Source organism: Diceros bicornis, chromosome 6 (assembly GCF_020826845.1).
Source record: "Diceros bicornis minor isolate mBicDic1 chromosome 6, mDicBic1.mat.cur, whole genome shotgun sequence".
In the NCBI taxonomy this organism is placed as follows: Eukaryota; Metazoa; Chordata; class Mammalia; order Perissodactyla; family Rhinocerotidae; genus Diceros; species Diceros bicornis.
In genome coordinates, this window is record NC_080745.1 from 60,689,237 (window position 1) to 60,709,956 (window position 20,720).

A 20,720-nucleotide genomic window follows, 5' to 3' on the forward strand; every position below is an offset into this window, starting at 1 on the left:
TACACCTTTTACCATTAAACCCCCTAAAAATCACAGGAGAATAGAGTTTATTATTTTTTATTTTTAAAATGGATAAAGGGAGACTCTGGGATCACACAGCTCACAGGTGACAGGACTGAGATTAGAACTGAGACCTTCTGATGCCCATTGTGGTGCACTGTGGCTTACACCACTGCTGCCTCAAGAACAATTTTAGAAAAACAAAACAAAACCTCCAAAAAATTAATTACTCTGAATTTATACCCCACTGACTACGTTCACAAAATAACAGGCTTCACATTAAATAGATGTCCCTTATTTGACTCCAAAGATAAAAAGGCCATAGATCCTCCAATCTATTCGTCTCTCTATCATTGCGGAAGTGAAACTTTCTCAGTGTAACTGAGAAAAGAGTCAATCTCAGAGAATTTACGGGGGAGATCTTGAGAAACTATGGCTTCCTCTGCCTCCCAATTGCTCTCTAGACACAGCTGCTTCTGTTGCTTTTTTGGCCTGTCATTTCTTTTTGTACGGTATAATATTCTACTATGATCTATTTTAATATTTGCGAGGATTGATTTACTTACGCTTTGCAAGCCACAGAAGGAGCATAAAACATACATTGATTAAGGAGTTGCTGATGTCTTTAACATCTAATTGTAGGATATTTCCAATAAGCTGCCCTTGGGGTTTCAGCACCTTGGCCAAGGACACACAGACTGCAGGTGGTAGAGCTCAGCCCGCCCCCCGCCCGAGCCCTGCATGCTCCCACCAAGCGAAACATTGAGTTCAAGCAAGTTCCCCCACATTTACTGAGTGTGCACTATGATTCTGTATTCCGTGATTGACTCTAAAAAGTGATGTTAAAAATAAACATTAATTTAGTTAATAATTACAGCAATTATTGATTATAATGGGGTTCAGAAAAGTTTAGTTTTGTAACCTTTAGAACTTGTGTGAGTCCAGGTCTCAGTGAACCCTTTATCTAGGACAAAGAGAAACAGTAATTTTCTGCTTGACTCACATAGATCTAAACTCTAAGAGATATTCACTAGCTTATTTTAGATAAAATAAGCTCTTTCGCTCTCTTTAGAGTAATCGTTTTATTCTCAGAGAGACAAGTATCTCTTCCCTGCTCCTCCTTCCCTTTGCTAAGGCTCCTCCCTGACTCTTTCTTTAATAGAATGGAAAATTCATAGATAATTTGAGATAGAAGATATCTTTGAAGAAACCTAGTCTAATCTTTATTTTTAGGATTGAGAAGTTTGTAACTCAACGAAGTGAAGTGTCACCAAAGCGTCTGTTCAAGACCTTGTCTTAGAATCCAGGTTTCCCCACTCCCAGTTCAGTGACTTCTTACATTGAAGAAATTTCCCATTGCTGGCCAAATGGATGGACAGGAGACCATCAGTGTGAAGCCCTCTACGGTCATAGAGTAATGCAAACTTTGGCTTGGTTTGAATTGTGGCTTATTAATTAAATAATTTTTAATTAATAGACTTTATTTTTTAGAGCAGTTTTAGGTTCACAGAAAAATTAAGCAAAAAGTACAGAAAGTTCCCACATACTCCTTCCCACACTCATACACAGGATATCCAGACCAGGGTGGAACATTTGCTACAATTTCTAAACCATCATCGACACATCACTATTAAAAAAAAATCCACAGTTTACATTAGGGTTCACTTTTTGTGTTCTACATTCTATATGTTTTGAAAAATGTACACTGACATGTATCCACCCTTATAGTACTATGCAGGATAATTTCAGCGCCTTAAAATTCACATCCCCTGTGCTCCATCTATTCATTCCTCCCTCCTTCAAATGCTTGGAAACTGCTGATCCTTTTGCTGTCTCCAAGGTTTGCCTTTTCATGAATCTTGTATAGTAGGAATGATACTATATATAGTCTTGTCAGATTGAATTATTTTACTTAGTAATATGCATGAAAGGTTCCTCCATGTCTTGTCATGACTAAACAACTCATTTTTTTTTTATACGGTACAATATTCCATTGTATAGTTGTCCCACAGTTTACTTCTTCATTCACCTACTGAAGGATATCTTGGTTGCTTCCAAGCTTTGTCTATTATTAATGGAGTTGCAATAAAAATTCATGGGCAGGTTTTTCAACTCATTTGGGTCATACCAAGGAGTGTTATTGCTGGATCATATGGTAACATTATCTCTAGTTTTTTAAGAAACTACCAAACTGTTTTTCAAACTGGCTGTACTATTTTCCATTCCTACAAGCAATTCATGAGAGTTATTGTTGTTCCACATCTTGTCAACATTTGGTGTTGTCAGTGTTTTGAATTTTAGCCATTCTAGCGTTGTGTATCGTTATCTCAGTGATGATTGATTTTTTTTCCTAATGATGTGTGATAAAAATCTTTTTACATGCATATTTACCATCTGCATATCTTCTTTGATAAAGTGTCTGTTCATATTTTTTGCCCATTTATCAATTAGATTGTTCGTTTTCTTATTGTTGAGTTTTAAAGGTTCTTGTAAATTTTCTATAACAGTCCTTTATCTGTTTTTGTAAATATTTTCTCTCTTGTCTTCTCATTCTCTTGACAATGTTTTTCACAGAGCAGCAATTATTTAACTTTAATGAAGTCCAATTTATGAATTCTCTTTTTTTCATGTATTGTGTCTTTTGCATTGTATTTTAAAAAGTTATCACCAGACAACAGCAAGATAGCAAAATAGAAGCTTTCCCATTCATATCATTGCAGAGAAACAGCAATCCATGGACAAAATTGCCTTTGGGGGGCCAGCCCGGTGGTGTGGTAGTTAAGTTTGTGTGCTCCGCTAAGGCAGCCTGAGATTCGCAGGTTCGAATCCCAGTGTGGAACGACGCACCATTCATCAAGTCATGCTCTGGCAGGGTCCCAGATGAAAAATAGAAGAAGATGGGCACCTATGTTAGCTCAGAAGCAATCTTTCTCACAAGAAAAAAAATTGCCTTTGTAGGAGCTTTAGGATCCAGAAAGGAAGTTACAAAACCCCAGTATAGCCTAAGACTGAAAAGGGCCATTTTGAGAAGGCAGGCCTGCAACCAGGAGGCATAGTTGACAACCATAGTCCTGACAACGAATCCAAAAGCAGCTCCATCCCCCTGTAGACTCAGCTGCAGCCCCATTATCATTGATCCTACCATCAGCACCATCGACCAAGGGACCCAGAAGGAGCACTGTCACACATGCTTTGGGTAACAGGCCATCTAACAATGCTCCCAGCTGTGGACCTTGAAGCAGGCTGTGATGCATCTCCAGTCCCTTTCAGTCATGATCTGGAGCAGTCCTACCCAGCTAGGGATCTATCAAGAGACACATCCATCTGTGACCCCAGAGGTTGGCCCACCAACCTCAGTTCAATGGCAGATCCTGAAGTGGCCCTGTAACTTGGTTCCAGTCACTTCCAGCTGCTGTTTGGGGAATAGTCTTTCCTGCTGAAGGATCCACCTGATGAGTCAGTGAGAGCCCTTCTAAGGAACAAATGGGAGCCAACCTGTGGTAACAGACACACCATCTGCAGACTCAACTATGAATCCTGAAGCAGACCTTCGTCCCAACACCAGTCCTACTGACCAAGCTCTCAGAGGCAGTCTTATATGCCCAGGGACCAAGTAAGATGCACGTCACCCTAAGCACCTGATAACAAGCTTGACAACCACAGACCTTAGTGCAGACCCAGCAGTAACCATGAGAAATGGCTCCAATCCTACTCACCTGAGACAACAGAGGCAATCCCATCAGCCTGGGACTAAACAGGAGAAGATCTTTACATGTCAAAACCCATCTGTAAAGACTAGAATAGATGTTTGTTACTTCAGATGAATAGACACAAACACAAGGCCACACAGTTCCTAAAGAAACAGTCAAATTTAACACCATCAAAAAAATATATAAATAAAGCTCCAATAACCAATTAAAACAAATAGAGATCTATTAATTGTCTGAAAAAGATTCAAAATAATCATCTTAATTAATCTCAAATACAAGATAACACAGACAACTAAACAAAATGAGGAAAACAATACACAAACAAAATGAGAAGTTTAATAAAGAAATAGAAGTCATAAAAAAGAACCAAACAGAAGAATACAATGACTGAACTGAAAATTTCAACAGAGTTTCAAGGCAGACTCTATCATGCAGAAAAAAGAATCAGCAAACTCAAAATGAGACACTTGAAATTAGCCAGTTAGAGAAAAGAAAAGAAACAAAAAGAAAAAAGAATGATGCAACCAACATATGAGCACCTAAATATATAAAGCAAATATTAACAAGTCTATAGGAAGAAATAGGCACTAACACAATAATAGTGGGGGGTTTCAATACCCCATTTTCATCAAAGGATAGATTATCTAGACAGAAAATCAATAAAGATACTTTGGACTTAAATGACACATTAGACCAGATGAACTTAAAAGACATTTACAAAGCATCCCACCAAAAGCAGCAGAATACATATTCTTTTCAAGCACACACGGAGCATTCTCCAGACTAGATCATATATTAGACTACAAAGCAAGTCTTAATGTATTTAAGAAGATTGAAATCAAATCAAGACAAATGTATGAAACTAGCAACCAATTATAAAAAGACAACTGGAAAATTCAAAAATATGTAGAGATTAAATAACATGCTACTGAACAACCAATGAGTGAGAGAAGAAATTAGAAGAGAAATGGAAAAATATCTTGATACAAATGAAAAGAGAAATACAACATGCCTTCTATGTTTTGTTTTGTTTTGCTAATTGTTTTTTTGGGGGGCGGGGGACGATTAGCCCTGAGCTAACGTCTGATGCCAATCCTCCTCTCTTTGCTGAGAAAGATTGGCCCTGGGCTAACATCCTCTCCCACCTTCCTCTATTTTATATGGGATGCCACACAGCATGGCTTGACAAGCAGTGTATCAGTGTGTGCCCTGGATCCAAACCTGTGAACCTCGGACCTCCAAAGTATAGCTAACGCATTTAAGTGCTATGCTACAGGGAGGGCCCCATTGTTTTGCTAATTGTTTTATAACCACAGTTAATTTGTACAGAGAATGCTCTGTAAAAAATAACTCAGTAAATGTTCAAAGATTGAGATATTTCCTTAGGCAAAGCTGACAATTTCAGTCTCTGGAACTTGGAATTTCAGCTGCAGTCATTGGTTTTGGATTTACCTTTGGGTGTGCTGCATAAAATTTATGGGGTGCAGAAAAAGTAGTTCTAAGCGGGTGGTCCATAGTGATAAACACTAACAAGAAATAAGGGTATTTCAAATAAACAAAATAAATTTATGCCTCAAGGAACTAGGAAAAGAAGAAATTAAGCCCAAAGATAGTAGAAGGAAGGAAATTAAAAAGATATGAGTGAAAATAAATAAAATACAGAGTAAAAGACAATAGAAATATTAAGGAAACTAAGAGCTGACATTTTGGGGAAAAAAAACAAAAACAGATAAACCTTTAGATAGACTCCCAAGAATAAGAAGAGAGGACTCAAATGAACAAAATCAGAAATGGAAGAGGAAATGTTACAACTGATACCACCCAAATACAAAAGATCATAAGAGACTACTATGAAAAATAATTATATACCAACAAATTAGCCAATCTAGAATTAATAGATAAATTCCTAAAAACATACAACCTATCAAGACTGAATTATGAAGAAATACAAAATCTGAACAGACTGATTACTAGTAAGGAGATTGAATCAGTAATCAAAAACCTCCCAAGATACAGCACGTTGACTATTGTTAATAATACTATTTTGCACACTTGAAAGTTCCTAAGAGAGTAGATCTTAAAAGTTCTTGTGAAGAGAAAAGAAAAATTTGTAACTATGTATAGTGACAGTTGCTAACCAGACTTATTGTGGTGATCATTTTGCAATACATACAAATATCAAATAGTTATTTTGTACACCTGAAACTAATATAATGTTATACACCAATTATATCTCAATAAAAAATACAAATTAAGACAATAAGATAAAGAGCTCACCTAAGAAATTGGTACTGGATTTTTACAAGAATTTTATAAAAGTAGGTACACCATAACATAACCTTCGAGAGGCTCACTTTTCCTTTCTTCCTTTCTTCTGGGATCACTGCATTATGTGTATGGTTTGAAGAAAGTCAAACTTCAACTCATTTATTACAACATATTTTCTCAGATTTCACCCAAAGATTAAAGCTAAGCTCAAACAGATGTGTACATCTGTAAAGTAAAATAAACATAAAGAATCAATACTGAAATATATTTATGTTGGATTTGCCTAATGACTTAAACCAAATATGTACCTAGTTTCTTGATTTTTCTATAACTCAATGTGATGTTTAATCAATTTCTATGTTATTTCCAGCATACTAGAAGGATCCATTGTGCCCCTTCCCGGTCACGGAGCCAGAGCAAATCACTGTTGCTGACTTCTATCACTATAGGTTAATTTAACCTATTCTTTAATTTCTTATAAATGGAATCATACAGATACAATATTCGTGTTGGCTTCTTTTTTCCATCATTATGACTGTGGATTTCATCCATATTTGCATGTAGCAGTAATTGCTTTTTTTGTTGTTGGTGGTGCACAATCAATTGTATGAACGTACCACAATTTATGTATCCATTCTACTGTCAATGGGCAATTGGGTTGTTTTCAATCTGGACTATAAGGAATAAAGCTACTGTAAGTATGCTTGGAGATATCTACTAGTGGATATATGCATTCGATTCTCCTGAGTGTATTATTAGGAGTGGAATTACTGAGTCATAGGATAGAAACATAATTTTAGTGGCTGTTGTCAAAAAGTTATCCAAACTAGTTGTAATTGCTTGCTATTTTTAAAATTAGGTACTTTCCCAGCATGAATGTCTCTAAGGCAAGGGGGGAAAAATATAACCTCCCAACATACAAAAGTCCTGGACCAAACGGCTTCACTGGTAAATTCTACCAAGCATTTAATGAAGAATTAATACCTATCCTTCTCAAAGTCTTTCAGAAATAGAAGAAGAGGGAGCACTTCCAAACTCGTTTTGCATGGCCAGAGTTATGCTGATACCAAAAACAGACAAGGACTTTACAAGAAAAGAAAGTTACAGGCCAATATCCTTGATGAACATAGATGTAAAAATCCTCAACAAAATATTATCCAATGGAATTCAACAATACATTAAAAGGATCATACACCCTGATCATGTCAGATTTACTCCAGGGATGCAAGGATGGTTAAACATCTGCAAATCAATCGAAATATGATCCTTTCAACAGATACAGTAAAAACATTTGACAAAATTCAGTACTACACATTTATGATAAAAACTCTCAACGAAGTGGATACAGAGAGAATGTACCTGGACATAATAGAGGCTATATATGATAAGCCCACCTCTAACTTCATGCTCAACAGTAAAAAACTAATAACTTTCCCTCTAAGATCAAGAATAAGACAAGGGTGCCACTCTCATCATTTTTATTCAACATAGTATTGTAAGTCCTAGTGAGAATAATTTGGCAAGAAAAAGAAATAAAAGGCATCCAAATAGGAAAAGAAGAAGTAAAACTATCTCTACTTGCAGATGACGTTATATAGAGAACATCCTAAAGACTCCACCAAAAAGCTGTCAGAGCATATACATTATTCAGTAAAGTTGCAGGATACAAAAGGAGTACACAAAAATCAGTTGAGTGTCTATACATTATTAATGAGTTGTCAGTAAAAGAAACTCAGAAAACAACCCAATTTGCAATTTCATCAAAAAGAGTAAAATACCTAGGAATAAATTTAACCAAGGTGGTGAAAGACCTGTACCCTGAAAACTATGAGACATTGAACAAGACACAAATAAATGAAAAAATATTTTGTGTTCATAGACTGGAAGAATTAATATTTTTAAAAAGTCCACAATACCCAAAGCAATCTAGAGAGTCAATGCAATCCCTATCGAAATTCCAATGGCATTTTTCACAGAAACAGAACAAACAATCCTAAAATTTGTATTGAACCACAAATAACCCCAAATAGCCAAAGCAATTGAGAAAGAAGAACAAAGCTGGAGGCACCACAATTCCATATTTCAAACTGTATTACAAAACAATTTAATCAAAACATTATGGTATTGGCATAAGAACACACACAAGTCAATGGAACAGAACAGAGAGCCCAGCAATAACCCTACACATATATAGTCAATAATTTATGATGAGTGAGCCCAGAATATACAGTGGTGAAAAAATAGTCTGTGCAATAAATAGTTTCACATGCTAAAGAATGAAAGTGGAATACTATCTTACACCACACACAAAAATCAACTCAAAATTGATTAAACACTTGAAGGTAAGAACTAGAAGGTAGGGGATATAGTCCTAGACATTGGTCTTGGCAACAATTTTTTGGATTTGACACTAAAATAAAAGGCAATAAGAGCAAAAATTAAAAAGTGGGACTAAATAAAACTCAAAAGCTTCTGTACACCAAAATTAACCATTATCAAAATGAAAAGGCACCCTTCAGAATAGGAGAAAATATTTGCTAATCACATATCTGATTAAAGGTTAATATCCCAAATATGTAAAGAACTCATGCAACTAGTAGGGAAAAAAATCCAATGAAAAAATGGGCAGAGAATTTGAATAGACATTTTTCCAAAGAAGACATCCAAATGGCTAACAGGTACATGAAAAGTTCAATGTCACTGATCATCAGGGAAATGCAAATCAAAACCACAAGTAGTAATCATCTCACACCTCTTATAATGGCTGTTATCAAAGAGTCAAAAGATAAGTGCCGGCAAGAGAGTAGAGAAAAGGAAACATACCTTATTGGTAGGAATGGAAGTTGTTACAATTATGGAATACAGTATGCAGGGTCCTCAAAAAATTAAAAATAGAATTAACATATAACCCATCAATCCCACCTGTGAGTATACATCCAAAGAAAATGAAATCAATGTTTAAAAAAGATATCTGCACACCCATATTCATTGCAGCGTTATTCACAATAGCCAAGTTATGGAAACAACATCAGTCTGCTGATGAATGAATGGATAAAGAAAATATAATATATAATGGAATATTATTTAGCCATAAGAAAGGAAATCCTGACATTTGAATGATTAGATGAAACTGGAGGGGAAATTGGAGGGATTATACTGAATGAAATAAGCCAGACAAAGAAACAGAAATATTATGTTATCACTTCCATGTGGAATATAAAAAAAAAAAATGTCAAAATCACAGAAACAGAGAACAGAATTGTGGGTTGCCAGGAGTTGAGGGTGGGGGAAATGGAGAGATATTAGTCAAAAGGTGCAAATTTTGTGTTATAACATGAACAAGTTCTAGAAATCTAGATGTACAGCATGGTGAATATAGTTAATAGTACTTTATTGTATACTTGAAATTTCTTAAGAAAGCAGATCTAAACTGTTCTCAAGATACCAAAAAAAAAGAAAAAAGGTAACTATGTGGTAATGGATGTGTTAATTAACTTGATTGTAGTAATCAATCACAATGTATATTAAACCATCAGATGTATATTAAACCATCAGATTGTACCTTAAATATAAAATTTTTATTTGTCAATTATACTTCAATAAAGCTGGAAAAATAAAATGAAATTTCTATTTAATATTTTTAAATATTTGCTGTTTTTAATGCTGGCACTCTTTATCTTTCCATTTATATTTCTATAAATATTTTCATCATACTTGCTATGTGGCCACTTTCAGATAATTCTAATACTTAGATTTAACAGGTTTTTCTTTCTATAGTCTACTCTTTATTCTCATACCTTTGTAAGTATCTTGTTTAGGTGTGTTTTATTTGATTTATCTTTTGCTCTGTTGAAATATAAAATACCTCCAGTACAGTGCATTAATTTTAAGTATACGTTTTGGTGAATTTTTACATATGTATATACCATCATAAGTACCATTTACATCAAAATCTAGAACATTTTCCAACACCCCAGGAGGCTCTCTCATGGCCTTCTCCAGTCCATTCAGCCTAGAGAATAAAACATTATTCTGACTTCTGTCAATGAAGGTTAGTTTTGCCTATTCCAGAAATGTACAAAAATAGAACCTTACCGAATGTACTTTTTGATGTCTGCTCTTTCATTCAACATTATATCTAAGAGATCCATCCATGTTTCCACAAGTAGCAGTGGTTTGTTCTTTTTTATTGATAGTTGTGTTCCATTGTATGAACATGACATGATATGTTTATGTAATGTTTAACAGACAATGGGTTGGTTCCAGTTTGGGGCTACTAAGAAGAAAGTTATCGTGAACAGTCGTGCGCATGTCTTTTCTTAGATATATGCACACATTTCTCCAGGGTATACAACTAAGAGTAAAGTCCCTGGACTCTAGCGGTAGACATGTGGCTATATTTAGAACATATGGTCAAACATTTCAGAGTTTTGATACAAGTTATCCTCCCACCAGCAATATATGAGAGTTCCAATTATAGCACATCAGCATGAACATGGGATTTTCAGGGTTTTGTTTTTCCATTTTGGTATAATGTATTAGTAATTCATTTGTGGTTTTAATTTTTATTTCCCATACAACTAATAAAGTTGAGTACCTATTCTCACGACCACATGGAAATCCTCTTCTGTGAAGTGACTGTTCAAACATTTTCCCCATTTAAAAAATATTTAGGGTGTCATTCTTTTTCTAATTTTTAAAATACTCTGGGTATAAATCCTTTCATTGATATATTAACTGCAAATATTTCTCCCAGTCTGTAGCTTTCCTTTTGATTAGCTTAAATGGTATATTTTTATGAATACGTGTTGAAATATTAATTTAAATAAAGATCTATTTATCGACCTCTTATAATTAGTGATTTTTGTGTCCTATTTTTAAAATTGTGTGCAGAGATCAAGGTCATAAAGATTTACTCTTATGTTTTACACAGAAGATTTACAGTTTTATTTTTCACTTCTTTCTATAATCCATCTCACATTACTGTGTGTAAACAACTTGTAGGGAACAAGTTGCATTTTCATCCAACTGAATATCCATTTCATCTAGCATCAATTATTGAGATTATCCTTTTCCTGCTAAATTAAGTGGCACTCTCACATGATCATATAGGTGTGACTCTGTTTCTAAACTCTTCTATTCCATTCTGAGTTGCTATCCATGTGCCAATACAACACTGTCCTAATTATTAGAGCTTTAAAGTTGTCTTTTTTTTTTTAATTTTTTGTTTATTGCAGTAACATTGGTTTATAACATTGTATAAATTTCAGGTGTACGTAATTATACTTCTATTTCTGCATAGATTACATCATGTTCACGACCCAAATACTAATTACAACCCATCACCACACACATGTGCCGAATTATCCCTTTTGCCCTCCTCCCTCCCCCCTTCCCCTCTGGTAACCACCAATCCAATCTCTGTCTCTATGTGTTTGTTTATTGTTGTTATTATCTACTACTTAATGAAGGAAATCATACGGTATTTGTCCTTCTCCTTCTGACTTATTTCACTTTGCATAATACCCTCAATGTCCTTCCATGTTGTCACAAACGCCTGGATTTCATAATTTCTTAAGTCTTGATATCTGATGTGTAAGTCCTCCATCCTTCTTCTTCTTCTTCAATATTGTCTTGAGTATAATATCTTCTTTGAATTTCCACACAAATTTTTGTATCAATTGGTCAATTTCCACAGAAATTTTGATAAGATTTGATTGAGCCTTCATTAACTCTACAGGGCATTTGATAACTGACACCTTAACAATATATTTTTTTTCAATTTAATAACATGGTACAACTCTCCATGTATTTGGATATTCTTTAATTTCCCCCTCCCAGCAATATTATGTAGTTTGCAGTGTTGAAGTGTTGCACATTATACCTTAGATTTATTTGTAGGTATCTGAGGGAGTTTTTAGGTTATTTTAAATGGTTATTTTAACAATATCATTATCTAATTATTTATTGTTAGTATAAAGAAATAAAATTCATTTTTGTATCCAGTTCCTATGGCCACACTTCTTTATCACCAGCAGTACATTTCTATTCAGCTACACATTTATACCCTCAAGACCTAAATAGAACATTCTTAGCAGTTTACTTTGTTTATTTTTCTTTCATGACTATTTGAAACTAATTCTGTAAAGTTTCTATTCTTTGTCATGTGCACCCACTAAAGCCTCTGCTCAGTTAGCTTACTGCTCATCCAATAATTAGATATTTCCTTAGTAGTCTAGAACCAATACATCTCCTAGTCTCTACAAAAGGCTCAGTGTGTATGTTGGAGCATGGCTTCAACACTCATCTCGCCAATTTATTATTATTTATTATCCTCCCTTAGCCTTCACCTCCTGCATACACAGAAACTCAAGGGTAACCAGAGGTGAGAGCTTAGGGTCTTCTCAGGTCTTTCTGAGCGTGTGTGGACTTCTAGTGTCTTATGAATATGTCAGAATTTTTCAAAGCCTCTTATGAACTTCTCATTCTCTAGCTTTTTCCTTTAACCTTTTTGGTTAGTCTATTGATGACCCCAACAGTTATCCACAGCTTCAGGCATTCAGGCTCTTCAAAAATGGCCTCTAATTGTTTCGAACAAATGCCCCTGGGGAAAAGGTTGTTTGTACTGGGCAAGCTCATAGTCGGATCAAATAAAGACAATTCTGCATGTGGGGTCTTCCAGGGAACTGCAAGACAAGTCAAATAATGACAATTCTCCAGGAATAGGGCTTTGAAGAAGCTCCAACTCCATTCTGCCACCTCCAGTGTTGTTAGACTGCTGCTTTTCGCCATGTTTATGGGCTATCGCTTTCTAAGCTACTTCAGAGTAGAGGAGATAAAGGAAGGAAATAAGGCAAGTTAAAACATCAGAAAGCTCACTGTTCTTACTGAGATTTATCCATCTTGCCTGAATAAACATTCTGCAGATTGACGCAAGCCTTTGGCTAATTTCTAAGTTCTGAAAAAATTGATATGATAATTTTTGCCTGTGCTTTCATTTACATTGAGACAATATTCTGAAGTTATCACTCCACCAATTTTGCTGACATCCTTCAGTCTAACATTCAATAGAACTAATGAGAGTGTATATCCTTACTTTTTTCAAACTTATGGGGAATGGGTTCAATATTTCACCATTATATAAACATTGTCCAGGATTTTGGAGATATCCCTTTTCAGATTTAGGAAATACCCATATTTTTCTCAACTTGCTAGAATGTTTATCATAAACAAGTGTTGAAGTTTCTCAATTTTTTCTACATTTATTGAGATCACAGGTTTCGTTAGCTGGGATTTTATTTTTACTATGTGCTACATATTGTCCATCAAATAATGCAATGATAATTTGAGGCTCTGGATGACATTAGCTTTCTCCAGCCAAAAGTATGCTCTCAGCAAGCAGAAAATGTTTAGGGGTGGATCAATGTAATGTAATCAGTGATTGACATTATTTAAAGAGGACTCTAGTCTTATAAGGATTCTTCAACTTCAGGCTGATTCTTAACCCTTGGTTGCAGAACTTAATTGTCACCTTCAGGCTTCAACTGAGGTCAAAGTGTTTACTTGATCTTTCCTACTCAGCTAGTTCTGACTGTCATTTAGGAGCATTAGAACCTGAAAAGAGTTTTTCGCACATTCCCGGGGCTAGTAGGAAAAAATTGGACTTTTGTAATCAGCCTTTCGCGTCTCAGCTCTTGATCTCAAATGAGCAATCACCTCAAGGGTAAAATCACGTAAAAAATCAGTCTTACCAATATGGATTTCCTAAACCCTCTACTATGTTGTCCTCACAGATCCTCACAGCACTATTACTTTCCTATGCTGACAAACAAATATATATATAAATATATGTGTGTATGTGCGTGTTTGATGAGTCAGACAGACAGAGATACAGACATAGATATAGATGTTATTTCTGAAAATTTCTGGTCATTGTATTGAAATATTATTTGCAGATGATAGAAGTTGCTACTTGAAAATTCCATGAAAGGTAATCAAAAATTACTAAATCTACCAAAAAATTCAATCATAATATATACAAGAGTTTGGTCAAATAGTGTTTCTATTACACTCATGATAGAAAAGTAAATGTATATAATTTTTAGTGCATTTAGTATCTATGAAGAATATATAATTTTAGTGCTTTAGTATCTATGAAAAATAAATGTGCACATATATGTGCAGCCATATCACATCTAGGAAACTATCAAGAAGAAATAGTACAGGAATAATAAAAGATATATGCAAGTGATAGAATGTAACAAAACTTCAAAAATTCAAAAATAATCTAAATATCATTGAATAATGAGATACTTTCAAAATTATTATGTATTATAAAATTATTATAGCCATACAAGCCATTATTATGAGATACATTTATTTATAGTGCTTGTATACCTATCTATATGTTACTATATAAATGTCACCATCAAATAATAGATATATTATATATAAAAATATATGTGTATATGAACATATATTTATATTACATATAAATACATCTGTGTGTGTATACATGCATATGTGCACAAACATACACATAAAAACACACACATATATTTCTGTATGTGTATGTTTAAATACAACCATTCATACACATTATCTTCCCCTCTTCTTTGCCTTAATATATCTGTGTATGCATGTCTTTAACCACTAGATGAAAAGAGGAAAGACATCTTTGGACAGACTGACAAATTCAAGTTTTATCTCATGTTATTCCCTCTGAGCAGAATGATTTTCCTCTGTTTTCTCCCTACATGTATATACATATACATACACACACCTATACAAACATACTGTCACATTTTAATAACCATAGGGAAAATACAGAAATTATACATGCCAAACTGTCAAGAGATCATTCCCCTGGAGAACTAGATAGAAGTAAGACATGAATGAATCTCACATTTTATTATTTTTAGAAAAGTTTTACCTCATGGGATAATTTCTAATTTTCAATTTTTAATGAAAAATATGATGTTTTTAAGGTGCCTTCTATTTTGTACACACTGCCGATGAGATATAGCTTAAGATCTAAAAATTGTATTACAAAAAGGAGTTTATTGAAGACAAAACAGTGAGCTTTATTTCATGCAGGGAAATTAGAACTGAACCTTGAAGGATGAGGAAAATTGGAAGAGACGGGGCTTAGGAATGTCATTTCTGCTCTTAAGGAAGAGGTGGATAATAGCTAACACACAGGACAGAAAGCATCTGGCTTGTTCAGATGAGGCTAGAGACTCTTGATCTGAGATCTGGCAGCCTGCCCTTTCTTCAGACTGGAATGAAGCAGAGCTCATAGAAGGGCGGTACAGAGCCTATCCCACTGAAAACTGGGGTGACGTCAATGTCCTTTGGATCAACCAGAGGTTTCAAGGTAAAATGCTGTAAAATGGTGGTCAGGAGTAAAAACAGCTCCATGCGGGCCAGGCCTTCTCCAAGACAAACTCTTTTTCCTAAAAATGACACATAAAACAAATATTCATTCAATTCTATTTCTGAGTTAGCACACAGGGAGGCTTAAATAAATGTGGAATGAATAAAGAAATATATTAATAAATGACTAACTAACCTATGGCTTCTTCCATCTACACCCAAACCCGGTTTCCTTCATTTCCTCAGCACATATTTCTGTGCACACATGCCATATGGAAAGAACTTTTCTGTATACCCACATTGAAATTGCTTTGCTGAGGCTTGCCAGTGATGTCTTTCTACACACACACACACAAACACACACTCACCTATTTCAATTGGCATGAGACACACATTAGACTTTTCCATCTACCTCCCAAGACTGAACAATAGATTTATTTCTCTTTATCTGGATTCTGAAGGACAATCTTAAACTCGTCACGTCCCTGCTTTAAAAAATTTCAAGAGCTTAGCGTTGGTAAGTATAAAAAGACAAATCACAAACTAGCCACAAGAAGTACTAATTGTTCACTACTCCCCCAAACAGAATGGCAATTTGAAATGTTATCTGAGATTCCAGTCATTCCTTCACTGAAACAGTCTCCCCCTCTGCTCCTCCTGCTGATATTCTCCACATGCCTCTAGATCCACCTCAGATGCCATTTATTCTATGCAAACTTCCTTCACCTGCTCAGGGCGTACAATTCACTCCCTTATCTGTTCTCCACAACGCTCACTAATGCTTCTAATACAGCACAGTTCACACAAAACTGTACTAATTCATCTGTCTCACAGACTGGAATATAAACTCTTAAGATAAGGCCTTAGATCTTGTAATGATTCCCACAGCATCAGGACAAAAGCAGGCCTGCAAGCCTTGCGAAATGAATAGAAATCTTGAGCAGGCTCATTCTGCAATAGTGGACCCAAAACACAGGAAGAAAGATCAGGAGCAGTACAGTACCATCTTGCTTTGAGATCATCCTGGACACTGCTCATAATCCTGGGACCACAATTCAAAAGGTTGCTCGATACCTATTTTCTTAGATATTCAACCAGGAGCAGATCTATTTTTGTCCCTGTTTCAGTTACTCCAGTATGAAAGGCCCTTCACCCTCTGCTCTTCCCTCTGCTTCTCCTTTGTGCTGAATATTCTCCATTCCTCCCTCCTCCAGATCCATTCTGTGTTTGTTTGTCTTCCATGCCTATGCTGTGTTTGGGAAGCTGATTCTAGGGCCTGCATAAACCCGGAAGTTATTTCCATTTTGGGTTCTGAATAAATTCAGAGGATTACATATTGAAGAGGTCAGAGTATTTATTCTCTCAATCCTCCCTGCCAGACCACAGTTTAGGCACCAGCTGTATTCCTCTATCTATAGATGCATCTATTGTTCAGGCATGCACTCTCTCTTTGCCAAAGGTCTATCTTGGTTCCAGTAATTCTAGTAACACCCCTTCTGACCTAGGGTGGTAACATCTTCCTGCTGATGCTCATCCCTGAGCAAGTCACCATAACTTGTTACTTCCCTTAATTCTGCCCACATCTCTGAAAACAGTCTCTTCATTAAAATTACTTTAATTAACCTTGTTTTGAGTGTGCCAACTCTTTCTTTCCAGGACCCTGCCAAATTGAAGGAAGATACTCAAATGCTACTTCCCGCAAGAAAATTTGCCTTACCCTCCAACTACTCTTCCCTCTTCCCCTGTCCCCAAAGGGCAAGAGTCAGAAGTTACTCTCTATGGGCTTCCACAGTGGCCCCTCAAAAAACATTTGTCACTCAGGTGTCTCATGGCCTAAGTCGCCTTCCCCTCTCTTAGAGACATGATGTGTTTCTGATTCATATTTGTATCCCTGAATTTGAGCATGGATCTGCTACATATAAGGTCCTCAGTGAAGTTTATTGAGTGAACTGGCTTTTCAAGGCAGGTGAAAAAAAACTTAGTGGAATTGGACTTCCAGCAGGAGCTCTTAAGAATCTTAGCGGTGGGTTATGGGGCAAGCTTAGTGAGGGCAGACTCCAATCCAATTAGAAATAACCTGGACTTTGGGAGTGGTGCCTCAGGCCTCATACAAATGACAATTCGTCCTGCCCAGAGTAGCCTCCATGCAAAGCTCTTCCTAATCTCACTTGACCCCTGACATAAGGATAAACATGAAGCTTGCTTGCCTGCTGAAAAAGCCATGAAGTAGTCACTCTTCTTAAAGTTGCCCCTTTCATCCAGGAAGTGGCCAGGATCAAACTGCTCTGGGTTGGGAAACTCTTTGTCATCGTGCAGGACAGACGTTAGGGATGTTAATATGTTTGTGCCCTGATACAAACAGAAACAGATAAACTGGGTCAAAGAAGGTCATGGAGCTTGAAAACAAAAAAGCCCCTCATCTAGTCATTTTGCTTTATAGACGAGGAGATTGAGGCACAAAAAGGAGAATTTATTTGTTCTATGTCACACAAATTAATGACCGAGTCTAACAGGTTTTATATCATATAAAGTCAGTCCAGGCACTTTTCCTGGACTCCAAAGCCATCCTCTTCACTTTGTAGCTGGACACCAACACTTCCTTTTAAGAAAATTCACAGAGCTCTATGGAGTGCATTATTCTTAACAAAGAAATGGCAGTATTGTCTAAAAGTGTTGATATCACTGAAAATCAAGCTCATTACTTAGAACCAAATATTCAGTCTTCTTCAAAATTCTACCTTAATGGCCATGTTCTTGAAAACTCTTCACTTTCCTATCAAGACGAGAAACTTGTTATGTAAGTATCTCCCTCCTTCTGCAATATTCTTTCAATTGAAATGTTGCATAATCTTGTGGAAATGAGAGAGCATTTATGGTTTCTAGTAGGGTTTTCCAAAACTCAGAGATATAGTGTAACACAATGATTTGGAGTTTAGTTTTCAGAATCAATCAAATCTTTCTCTCTATGACCACAGGTAAGTGTTCAACATTGCTATGCCTAATTTTCATCACTAGTAAAATGTAAACAACATTTGGATTAGTTTATAGTAAGCAAAAAATAGGATAATATATTAAATACTTCTCATACAAATATTACCACATGCTAAAATGCTCAATAAAGAGAAGCTTTTTTACTGTTATGATAAGGATTTCATTTACAATACCTTGGGATCTTTTAATAAAGTCGTACATTTATTACACAGCAGAGACAAAATTCAAATCCACATCTGTCTGAATGCTTTCTGGTATATGGTATGGGTTTTCCAAATATGTGATGTAGTTATTTTTCCAGAAAGCTCATGGATAGAATGCATAGACTGTCATTTCCATATGGAAAAATGAGAGAGAACCTGAAGTTTCAATATTTCCTGACCATCTTCCCTATAACACAACTACTCTCGTGATTCATTTTCTGCCCTGTGTGGACTTAGAGAAATGCCCTGAGCGTGAAGTATAGGAAGATAGTATGCTCAGCCCTAGAACAGGCTTCCATGTAAAGTTAATCTGTGACAAAACACTTCTCCTGGCTGATGAGAACATCTAATTCAGGCTATGATAGAGTAGCTGCTTTGGAGTTGACCTAACAACTAAAGCAAATATACATCCAGAAAAAAATATATAAAGTAACAGTTTTCCAGCGTTGAACAAGAGGCAATTCAGGGTTGTGATACTTTACTAAAGAAAATAAGGTAGGTCCTATAGTCACTCTGAATTTCTACCTGAGAAAACTTTCCTCCTAGAGTGCAGGGAGGTTTGTGCCAAGCAAAGTGGAGCTCTTTTTGAGCTGAAAGGACAGAGATCAAAATTTGGCACCTAGAATTCATGAGGAAGGATAGAGGACAGGAGGAATCTACAAATAGGAGGGATCTCAAAAGTATACAAGACTATTCTCTGTAAGTCCATGGCTTTGGATGAGTGGTACATATACAGGAGGAAACTCCATGAAGCCTGTCAGAGTATGACTGCTGGAGAGCTGAGAACTGAAGGTGGATACCAGATGTTGTGCAGATCAGATGAAGTCCCAACCCAGCTAGGGTGGAGAGAATGTCCTTGACACCTCAGACTTTCTGTGGTTACTCCAAAAATTCTAAGTTGTTGGATTAAGGAACCCACTCTGGACTAAGGTCCATGCCCAAAGAATAAATTTAAAATTGAAATTAATCCACAATGGCAAAGAATTATAATAAGCTTCACGGACTGGAAAACATCTGTCGGTAATTTAGCTGCCTGCAAAAATAAAAGTCAATGTCCTTTAAAGGAAGACAGCATAATCCAGACTCCTCACAAGGCATCATTCAAAAGGTTCAGCATACAATAAAAAATTATTAAACATGTGAAAAAGAAGGAAACATGATCCATAATCAAAGAAAAAAATAATCAGCAGAAGCAGGCCCCGTAACATCCTAGATGTTAGACTCACACAAGAACTTCTTATTAGGAGTATATCCAAGTACTTAAAGGAACACTTAGTAATAATAAACAATTTCTAGTAATAAATTAGTAATAAAGAAATATTAATAATAAAATAATAAATAAAAATAACAATTAGAAATAATAAATATTTCTCTGGGAAATATCAGCAGAGATTTTAACACTATAAAAATAGAAATTCTAGAAAGGAAAATTTTACTGGATGGCATAAAGAGCATTAGAGACTACAAAAAAATAAAAGTTAGTGAACTTAGATACATATGAATAGGGTAATGGCTGAGAAGCTCCTATTGGAAGAATTTTCCAAAAAATATTAACTATAAACTCTGAAATACACTTATACACACACACATTCTGGAGGGTGGCCAAAATCATGAAGGTACTGAAGTGCAGAAAACACTTGAAAAAAGCAAAAGGGACCAGGTGAGTTATCCATTTTCATGATGTTTTGTTGAGGACAGGTCCAGACAGCAAACTATTAGGTGACTAACACTTGGCTATAAACCAGAGTCTCACTGGCTCGCAAACCAGTGACAACATTCAGATCCATCACCTGCATAGAATCTGAAAAGAAAAGGGATAAATTCCAGAAAAGAAAGAGCCAGAGATGGGGAACTCTAAATTCTCTCTATGAAATCTCCCAAATCCCTGGATAACCCTTGAATTAGGCATGAGTGGAATAACTCCAAATAACTCACCTAAAGTTAAAAGAAATAAACTGAAAATTCAGAGTTTTGACTTTGAGTCCAGCCCAGTTAACTGCCTGCTAAAACAAGCAAATAAACAAAAGTCAGTGTTTCTTTTTTTATTTTTGAGGTAACATTGGTTCATAACATTGTATAAATTTCAAGTGAACATCATTATATTTTGATTTTTGTGTAGACTACATCACGTTCACCACCAAAAGAGTAATTATCATCTGTCACCATACACATG

At 35.7% G+C, this 20,720-nt stretch overlaps 1 protein-coding gene and 1 pseudogene across 1 annotated transcript in view; one reads left to right on the forward strand and one right to left on the reverse strand.

Annotated features, from left to right (window-relative positions):
• The window catches only part of LOC131407284 (cytochrome P450 2C9-like), a 556,896-nt pseudogene that overhangs the window by 151,065 nt on the left and 385,111 nt on the right, over window positions 1–20,720 (forward strand).
• The window catches only part of LOC131407280 (cytochrome P450 2C31-like), a 136,279-nt gene continuing 130,478 nt past the window's right edge, over window positions 14,920–20,720 (reverse strand). The window contains 2 exon segments of the mRNA XM_058543589.1: window positions 14,920–15,433; window positions 17,561–17,702. Coding sequence (XP_058399572.1) covers window positions 15,252–15,433; window positions 17,561–17,702 — 324 coding nt within the window. The 3' untranslated portion in view covers window positions 14,920–15,251.